Consider the following 9,954-nt stretch of genomic DNA (forward strand, 5'->3'; position numbering starts at 1 on the left):
CTCCCGGCATACAAACAGAAACTCAAGCGGCAGAATCCAGCTATGAACGTCATGCAGTGCCCCTCCCAGTGCCACCTGGGCACCTTGACAGTGCTTGGCTGGCACCCTGGTGGCATTAGCAGAATGCCAGGCTGGCAGTGCCAAGGTAGCACCTGCAGTCCCTGGATGCCAGCCTGCCGAAGTGGTTAACCATCTGGGAGCTTCTGTTCCTTTGGGAGACCCAAACAAATGCCGTTCCATCTGCTCTGCATTTGTGGGCAACAGCACTGCACGGCACTCACCCGACGTCTCCGAGGCATAATAGAGTGAGACTAATGTGCAGATTTGCCAGATAGTGATCCTGCCCGCAATGGGTGGGATTTTAGATCGGGATGTTACACGGAACCTGCAATATCTCACGAGACGCGGTGAGCTGGGTAGATCCCAGAAGTGGAATCTCCCGCCTTCTACCGACCATTCCTTGCCACCTTGCAGGCACAACACGGCCTATAAATCATGACCCTCATGTTATTACTTTTGTAGTAACCAAGATCTTTGTTTATTAAATCAATTATTATGTAATTCTACAGATGTTACATGCAACAATTTGTATTTTTCTAGACGATCACATCTGCTCTATGCCACGTGAAGTGGGAAGTTGTAGGGCAAGCATTACCCGTTATTATTACAATAGCGCCACAAATGCCTGTGAGCAATTTACATACGGAGGATGTAGGGGGAATGCAAACAACTTTGAAACTATGTCGGAGTGCCAAACGAATTGCCCACCTGCAGGTACATTTCTGTTCCAACATTATTTCCTTTGCAATAATGTCCAGCTTTTTCTAAAGTGCATGTTCATTTGAGAAAAAGAACTTGTGACAGGAAGGGTAAGAGTTCCTGCTGAAGAGATCAAAATATAAAATTGCAATATTCTGGTGCTAAATGGATTTCCATCAATATGATCTTTCCAGCTCTTAAAAAAATCATTAAAATATTTTGCCAGATCATTCTGTCGACAAGTTTATATCTAACGAATACTGCTTTAATATTTTGTAAAAGCTAACTTTACATTTTTATTTCTGAATTCACAAATCCAAGAGATTTAAAATTTGTAAAATTCCATCCTTTCATTGGGATTTATTCTCAATGGGAACCTGCTTCCAACTACACCTGTATTGATGATGTCATATTTTAAAGAGAGAATATTACATTTGCACAATGGGTGAATTATGTTCTATTGCTGCCATACAATCAGGCCTGGCACCATTGAGACAGTCTCCAATGTCATCACATCCAACTCAAATATTACAAAAGATGAGTTGGGCTAAAAGTAGCAGGTCTGTCTGCCTTTCAGTATAGGCCTATTATGTGCTGTGTTGTTATAATGATATAATATCTTGGACTGAATTAGTGGACAAGACACAAGGCACCAATCGCTCATAAGGAATGTGGTAAAGATATTGTGGACTAATTTCTTGAGGCTCAGCAATCATGCAGCTATCTCTCAAAGGGACGTTATAACATTATGAAATATTTGTGTCGATTCAATCGCCAATTCCCCGTGATTTCTTGCTGCCTGTACGATTTGTGGTCACAATGTCTTTGCAAAGAGCAAAGAACAATACAGCACAGGAACAGGCCCTTCGGCCCTCCAAGCCTGGACCGATTATGATCCTATCTAAACCTATCGCTTGTATCCTTCTATACTCCATCTGATCATGTGCCTATTCAGATAAGTCTTAAAGGTCGCTCGCGCATCTGCCTCAACCACCTAACTTGGCAGTGCATTGCTGCCACCACCACCCTCTGTGTAAAAAACGTTCCCTGCACATCTCCACTGAACCTGTCCCACCTCACCTTGAACTTGTATTCCCTTGTAATTTTAAATTCCGCCCTGGAGAAAAGCATCCAACTGTTCACCCTATCTATACCCCTAATAATTTTCTATACTTCTATCAGGTCGCCGTAAGCCTCCGTGACTCTAGGGAGAGCAATCCCAGTTTATTCAATGTGTCCTCAGAGCTAATACCAGGCAGCCTCCTGGTAAACTCTTTCTGTACTCTCTCCAAAAGCTCCACGTCCTTCTGGTAGTGTGGTGACCTGAATTAGACACAGTATTCTAAATGTGGCATTAACAACGTTCTGTATAACTGTAACATAAAATTTGAGCTTTTATACTCAATACCCCATCCTATGAATGCAAAAATGCCATATGCTTTCTGTCCACCATTTCCACCTGTGCTGCCACTTCAAAGGATCTGTGGACCTGCACACCCAGATCTCTTGTGTCTCTAGGCTCCTGCTGATTCTGCCATATATTTACTCGCTCCTACCTGAATTGGATCGACCAAAATGCATCACCTCACATTTGTCCGGGGTAAATTCTATCTGCCATTTCTCTTCCCAATTTTGCAGCCTATCTATATCCTGTTGTATTCTCTGACAAACTTCATCACTATCCACAATTCCTGCAATCTTAGGTATCATCCGTAAACTTGCTAACCAGGCCTGCTATGTTTTCTTCCAAGTCATTTATATACATTAAAATGGGCAGAGGTCCCAGTACTGATCGTTAAAGAACACCATGAGTTACAGACCTCCATTCGGAAAAACACCCTTCCACTGCTACCCTCTGTCTTCTATGGCCAAGCCAGTTCTGAATCCATCCAGCTAGTTCACCCCTTATAAAATGCTTTACTAAAGTCCATGGAGATAACATCCACAGCACTTCCCTCGAAAATCATTTTTGTCTCCTCAAAAAACTCAATTAAATTAGTGAGACATGGCCTCCCTCATACAAAACCATTCTGCTTGTCATTAATAAGACCATTCACTTCCAAAATTACATAGATCCCGGGCTGGATTCTCGGATTTGGAGACTATGTCTCCACACCGACGTGGGATCGGTGGCGTTTTGTAAAATTGGCGCACAAGTTGTTTTGCTGGGGGCTAGCAGGATGTCAGTGCAGAGCACCTGGCTCTAGCTGCTGATTCAGGCTGGAGAATTGCCAGGTCTGTGGCCACGCATGCACACGGCGGCGGCCTGTAGTGGCCGTGCCGTGCTTTATGGCGGATGCCGCTCGTGGACCCAACCCTCAAAATAGTCCCCACTATCGGCGACAAGCCGTGCCCCAGATTTCCCCACTACTGTGCTCCCAGTCCCGAATAATGGGCCCCCTCTCCACGGATCGGCCCTCCCCCCGACTATGGTGGCGCTGAACTGAGTCCGCAGCTGCCCCGCTGAGTTCCCAACGGGTGAGGCCATGAGAGACCCACGCCTTTGGGGATTCGGCCGGTCGGGGGTGGAAGTATCGAGGTACAGGACTCAGGCAATAGCCTGAAGCCATGGATACGTGGCGTGGCATACTCAGCTTTGAAGGGGGCGGAACATAGCGAAAGCGGTATCGCCCCCGATTCTGCAGGGAATTTGGATTTTCCGGGGGGTCGCCGAAGGCAATTTCAGTGTCTGCAACCGGAAAGTCCAGCCCCCTATTTTTGAGAATCTTTTCCAACAATTTCATTATCACTGACGTCAAGCTCACTGGCCTATAATTACCAGGGTTATCCTTGCAACCCTTCTTAAACAACAGTAAAACATTGGCTATCCTCTAATTCTCTGGGATCTCTACCTGTGGCCAATGAGGACAAATAGATTTCTGTTGTGGACCACCGATTTCATCTCTTGTCTCCCTCACGAATCTAGGATAGATGCCATCTGACCCTGGGGATTTGTCTACCTTTATGCTTTTTAACACACCTAACACTTCCGCCCTTGTAATAACGACCTGTTTGTACATCTCTCTGAGACACCACCAATCAACAGTGTCCTTCTTCTTTGTGAATGCCGATGCAAAATACTCATTAAGTATCTTAAATACTTCCTTCGACACACAATTTCCCTCCTTTGTCCTTGAGTGGACCAACTCTTTCTCTAGCTACCCTCTTATTCCTAATATACGTACAAAATGCCTTAGGATTCTCCTTATTCCTGTCTGCCAAGGACATTTCGTGACCCCTTGTTGCCCTCCTAACTCCCTGCTTGAGCTCTTTTCTACTTTCTTTGTATTCCTCAAATGCTTTATTTGTTTTTAGTTGCCTGTACCTCACATATGCATCTTTTTACTTTTTCACAAGATTCGCACTTTCCCTGGTCATCCCTGGTTTCTGCATCCTGCCTTTCCTGTCCTTCCTTTTTACTGGCACATGCCTGTCCTGCACTCCCATCAACTGCTCCTTAAAAGACTCCCTCATGCCAAATGTGGATTTACTCTCCAACAGTCCTCTCCCAAACAACAGCCTCCAAATCCTGCCGAATCTGGTTGTAGTTAGCCATCCCCCAATTTAGCACCTTAACCCTAGGACAACACTCATCCTTTTCCATAGGTATCCAAAAGCTTACGGAATTGTGGTCAGTGTTCGCCACATGTTCTCCCACTGCAACTTTTGATCTGGCTGGGCTCGTTCCCTAGTCCTAGGTCCAATATAGTCCCCCTCTCTAGCCAGACTATCCACCTATTGTTCCAAAAAACATTCTTGGACACACTTAACAAATTCCTCACCATCCAGATCCCGAGCCTAACTGATTTCGAATCAATTTGAGGAAAATTATAGTCTCCCACGACAACAACCCAATAATTTCTACATCTATCCAGAATCTGCTTACATATCTGTTCTTCAACGTCCCGTGGGCTTATGGGCGGCCTGTAGTACACCTTCACCGTAGTGACTGCCCCCTTCCTATTTCTGAGTTTGACCCACAGTGCCTCGTTACTTGATTCTTCCATGGTGTCCTCCTTCTGTACAGCTGTAATATGTTCTCTAACCAGTATTGCAACTCTTTTACCTCCTTCCCTGCCTCACCTAAAACACCGATATCCTGCAATATCTAGCTGCCAGTCCTGTCCCATTTTTACCCATGTCTCCGTTACAGCAACCACATCCAAGTTCCATGCACAAATCAAGGCATTAAGTTGATCTGCCTGACTTTTTATACTCTGTGCATTCAGTAAAAAGTCTTACAACACAAGGTTAAAGTCCAACATGTTTGTTTCAAACACTAGCTTTCGGAGCACTGCTCCTTCCTCACCTGAGGAAGGAGCAGTGCTCCTGAAAGCTAGTGTTTGAAACAAACCTGTTGGACTTTAACCTGGTGTTGTAAGTCTTCTTACTGTGCTCACCCCAGTCCAACGCAGGCATCTCCACATCTGTGCATTCAAGCAGATACACTCAAGACCTCCAGGACCACTGAGATCGACCCCCCACCAGCCTGTCCTTCCTCTTAGCCAGGCTGGCCCTGGTACCATGCTCATCCTCAAGCTCTACACTAGCTGTCTTATTGTTCTGATTTCAATGCCCCTGCCAAATTGGTTTAAACCCACGCGAACCATGCTAGCAAATTCCCAGCATGGATATTGGTGCCCCTCCAGTTCAGGTATAACCTATCCTCTTGTACAGGCCCCACCTTCCCTGGAAGACATCCCAGTGATCCAAAACTCTGAAGCCCTCCCTCCTGCACCAGTTCTTTGGCCACGTGTTCAACTGCACTATATCCCTGTTGCTATCCTCACTAGCACGTGGCACAGGGAGTAATCCTGAGATTACGACCCTCGAGGTCCTGCTTTTAATCTTCTACCTAACTCCCTAAATTGCCATTGCAGAAACTCCCTACTCTTATTCTATGTCATTCCTGCCGATTTCCCTCCCGTTTTAGGATGTTTTGCACCCGCTCAGAGACATCAGGACCCTGGTACCAGGGAACAAACTACCATCCTGGAATTCTTTTAGCGACTACAGAAGCACTATCTGTGGCCCTGACTATTGAATCCCCTACCACTATCACTTTCTTATGCTTTGTACCCCCCTCTGTCTGTGCAGCAGGGCTAGTCATTGTGCTGCCTCTCTGGCCACTGCTGCTGCTGTCCTCTGATGGACCTTCCCCTCATCAGTACCAAAACAGCATACTTCTTAGATAGGGGGACAGCAAAAGTGGACCCTGGCACTCTGCCCACCCGTCTTTTGGTCACCCATCTATCTTCCTGTACCTTGGGTGTGACCACCTCTCTGAAGCTATTCTCTCGAACAATTTCAGCTCATTTTGTCTCCTCAGTGCTTCCAGCTGCTGCTCTAACTGATCCATGCGTTCGGGGAGCTTTTGCAACTAAATGCACATTCCACACATGTAGTCCTCAGGGGCACTTGAAGTGTCCATGATGCCCCACATTGTGTAGGAGTAGGGAAATACCCACCAATGGACATCTCTCACCCTCTTTTGATTGGTAAATTAAAAGCTAAATACTAAGTACAGGCAGGAGACGATCCCGATAGAATCATTGAAGGAGCACAATGATGGTTTAAGTGACAGTATCTGAGCAGCACAATGAGGGGTTGGAGGCTGCAGCTGAGACTGCATGAGGAATGAAGAATTGTTTCCCTCAGCACTGAGCAAATCTCTGACATTGAGCCACTGAAGGGTTCAGCTGAAGGGAGGGCATTTGGAAGTGAGGCTTCACACAAGAGGTTCCAGCATAGGGACGGCTGAAACAAAAAGTGGTACAGAGACTGTGGGAATAGTGCACTCTGGAGGAGGTTCCTCAAGTGAGGGTGAGGGAAGGAGAATGAGGGAGTGGAGAACAGCTGATCAGAGGTCGCAGCAACCAGCTTGCCAACTGCATACACAGCCGGCGATGCTGAAGGACCAGGAGGGCCGCAGAGAGGAGTGTAAGCAGAGCTGCCCAGGGGGACAATGTTACCCTGAAGGAAGTTGTACAAGCCGAGCTCAAATTACCTTCAAATGGCAGAGAGCCAGCGTTGTAGCCTGTGGCACTGAACATCATGGTATTCTTATACTTCTATCTCTTAGGGTCCTTCGAAGGATCAACAGGAATTTGTGTAGCATATCATGATTATCAGCACAATATGGCATGGAATGCCAAGCCAAACAACCTGAGTTTTACTCGATATATGTGGCAGGGTGGCCCTGGGATTTGTTCGCCCTGCATTATTTAGCTGGCTGAGATTCTGGGAGCCATATTTAATGACACCCACATAACATTCACCCACTGCAGATCTCACATTTACCACTAGAAAGGGCATCAGCATTGATTCTCTCATCACACTTTAACACATTCATCTCTGGTGATATCCCGCAAAAGTCACATTGTCAGCTCTTACATAGATCTGCTCAACACTCACAGTAGACATCATGCTGAAAATCTGATTTGGCGGATGACCTGCTGACAGTCTATTCAATTTCGTTATGCAAGACAGGATTGTCCACAACAAGTGACAGCTCAGGCCAAAGGTGGGGGTGGGGGGAGGAAATGCTGGTGTTCAGACCACTCACCCCACTGTGAAGACCAGGCGGTTGCGCAGAGCCGGCGAGGACAGGGATGACTTCTGTGCCTAAGGCTCACAACAAGCCACTGAGTCATGTCCCACCCCCCAACACTGTGAGAGCTCTTAATATTGTTTCTTCTCCAGCCAGTCTCTAAGTATCTCATCCCTACATTACAGCCACTAGCAAGGAAAGGCCATGAGGCCCAGCCTTTGGTGCATCTTGATGATGTGGTCGAGGATGCACATGAAGAAGACCCATCACTGCGTCCGTCTGCACACTCCCCCAACACAGTGACACACACCTCAGCAGGACCTAGTTTAGGAACCTGCTCGGGGGTTACCATCTGGTGACACAGCACAGAGATGGGTCTACAGCAGGTGGAGGAAGTGACAGTCATGGTCTCTGACAGTCTGAGGACTGCTGGAGGCCAGGCTGCTGCTCAGTGCAAGTCCGATGTGGAGACCTTGAAAATGGCCCTCAGAGATGTTGGCACACCAAAGGCAGTGAGGGGTGTAGCAGGCAGGGTTATCAAAGGCCATCAGCAGATTAGAACAGAGGATGGAGGAGTCCGTACACAATCCGTCTGATGTCATCACTCTAGTATGCAAACCCATTGCGTGACCATTGAAAGGGAGGCATCAGCTGTGGAGAACTTTTATCCAGTTGTTGTGCCAGATGTGCTCTCAGGCCTGTACAATATTGCCCAATCCATGAGTGAGATTCATCACTGGCTAAGCAGTAGTGGGGTGGGGCAACTCAACCTCTCTCCAGAGCCTTTCTCCTGTTGGAATCACGGAGGGTCCCTCAGGCGCCCACAGGGGAGAAGGGGCCTCAGCTGAAAATACTGGGCTAATCAGACAGGACTCTCCAACTGCTCCGCCCCCTCTGCCCGGGACCACAGCAACTCCAGCTGCTCCGGCGAAGGTGGGTGCACTTTCCCAACAGCAGGAGACTCAACCGGCCAGGATTTCTCACCTTGAGCCTCCAGACGGTGCCCTCCAAAGGAACCTCAGGCAACAGGGCATAGCAGTCAACTGGCTGCATCCACCTCAGTTCCGGATATTGGGAATGCACCTCGACGTTCCAGTAGGGTTAGGAATATTAAGAAATGTAGAGAGCACATTGGTGACTTGGACGTCAGTCACTGTAAATAACTGGCTGATTCAATTGTAATGTAAAGGAGTTTGCAAAACAATGTTTCATGTGGGACAGCAGAATAACACTGGAAACTACATGAGATACAGAGCCACATGGTAAGCGATGATAAGGGAACAGGTAGAGGTGAGTAACTATCTAATACGCATAACAGGAGCAACAGGATTCCCTCTTTCCCGCCGCTTGTCAATGGGATTTCCCATTGAAACTCCCACACACATAACTAGGAAACTCGTGTACTGGATGCACTGACAACTCCCTGCAGACAATGGACTTTGGAATTCAACCAGGAATGTTGGCCTTCATCCTAGTCATCGTAGCCATTGGGCATGCACTGAGGATGTAGAGCCGGCCACCCAACAGGCTGAGGATGAGGTTCAAAGTAATCGCCACATGAGGCCGCATGTGTACTGGCAGCATCTGTCCATTCGATGACGTGTTGGGACCGGAAATGCCGACGACGACTCCTGACTGAGCAGGGGGACAGTGCGACATATCTTCCAGATCATGGTCACCTGGCACCACAGGTGTATGGGAGGACACCCGCTGCAGCTGACCAGCAAGATGACAGTCGCCCTGAATTTTTACATCACAGGGCCCTTCCACACGCCGAGCGGGGGACATGTCTGAGAACATCACAGAGCTCGGTGCCCAGGACATCCTTGCCATCACGGACGCCCTGTACACCCAGTCACCACACTATATCAAATTTAATTGGATAATATAGCCCACAAGGATGCCCAGGCAGCGGGATTCGCCGTCATCACCATGAAGCCCCGGGCCTGGGGGATGGATCGACAGGATGCAGGGCACTTGACAAGCACCATCCCATGACAGGCTGTTTCTTCACAAACCACAAGGAATTCCGCTCGATGAAGGTGCAGCTGGGTGTGTGACCATGAGCTGGCATCATGCACCAGTTCAGCCAGAGCTCACCACCCCGGTGCCGCACCCCCAGTCCCTCTCCACCCCATGCCCCTCTGCCTCCCCCACCCACTCCCCCCACCATCCCCACCTCCACTACCCCATAGTTCAGTGGGACCGTGTCATGGAATGGCCAGCTCACATGCAGGGGTCACCCAGGTGGACGGTGGAAGGTGCTACGGGGAGGTGTCAGACGCTGTCATACGATGCAGAGCACCAGAGCTCATCACGTAGCGGGTTGTCAGCAGCTTCCACACCATGGATCAGACCCGCTGTTGCTGCTAACCTAGGCCCACACCCCTTGTGTGGCAGGTATGTATATCGGAGGGGATTGCAAGGGAGGGGGAGGCAGCACAGGCAAGGTGTTCATGGGAGGGGGTTGTCAGCCCGAGGGGGTGTCGGGGTGGGATGGGGTGCCTCTGACCAGGCCTACTAATTGGTGAAAATGGAGGCAATTAGAACGTCCCGTGAGCTTTTATAATAATCTTTATTGTCAAAATATGCTTACATTAACACTGCACTGAGGTTACCGTGAAAAGCCACTAGTCGTCACATTC

At 48.3% G+C, this 9,954-nt stretch overlaps 1 protein-coding gene across 1 annotated transcript in view; it reads left to right on the forward strand.

Moving 5' to 3' along the window:
* LOC119961407 (carboxypeptidase inhibitor SmCI-like) overlaps positions 1-6,987 on the forward strand; it is a 31,822-nt gene extending 24,835 nt beyond the window's left edge. The window contains exons 4-5 of the mRNA XM_038788796.1: positions 601-774; positions 6,842-6,987. Of these exons, the coding sequence (XP_038644724.1) occupies positions 601-774; positions 6,842-6,987 (320 nt within the window). The remainder of the gene's footprint in view (positions 1-600; positions 775-6,841) is intronic.
* The last annotated feature ends 2,967 nt before the right edge of the window (positions 6,988-9,954 follow it).

Source organism: Scyliorhinus canicula, unplaced genomic scaffold, assembly GCF_902713615.1.
Source record: "Scyliorhinus canicula unplaced genomic scaffold, sScyCan1.1, whole genome shotgun sequence".
Taxonomy (NCBI): Eukaryota; Metazoa; Chordata; class Chondrichthyes; order Carcharhiniformes; family Scyliorhinidae; genus Scyliorhinus; species Scyliorhinus canicula.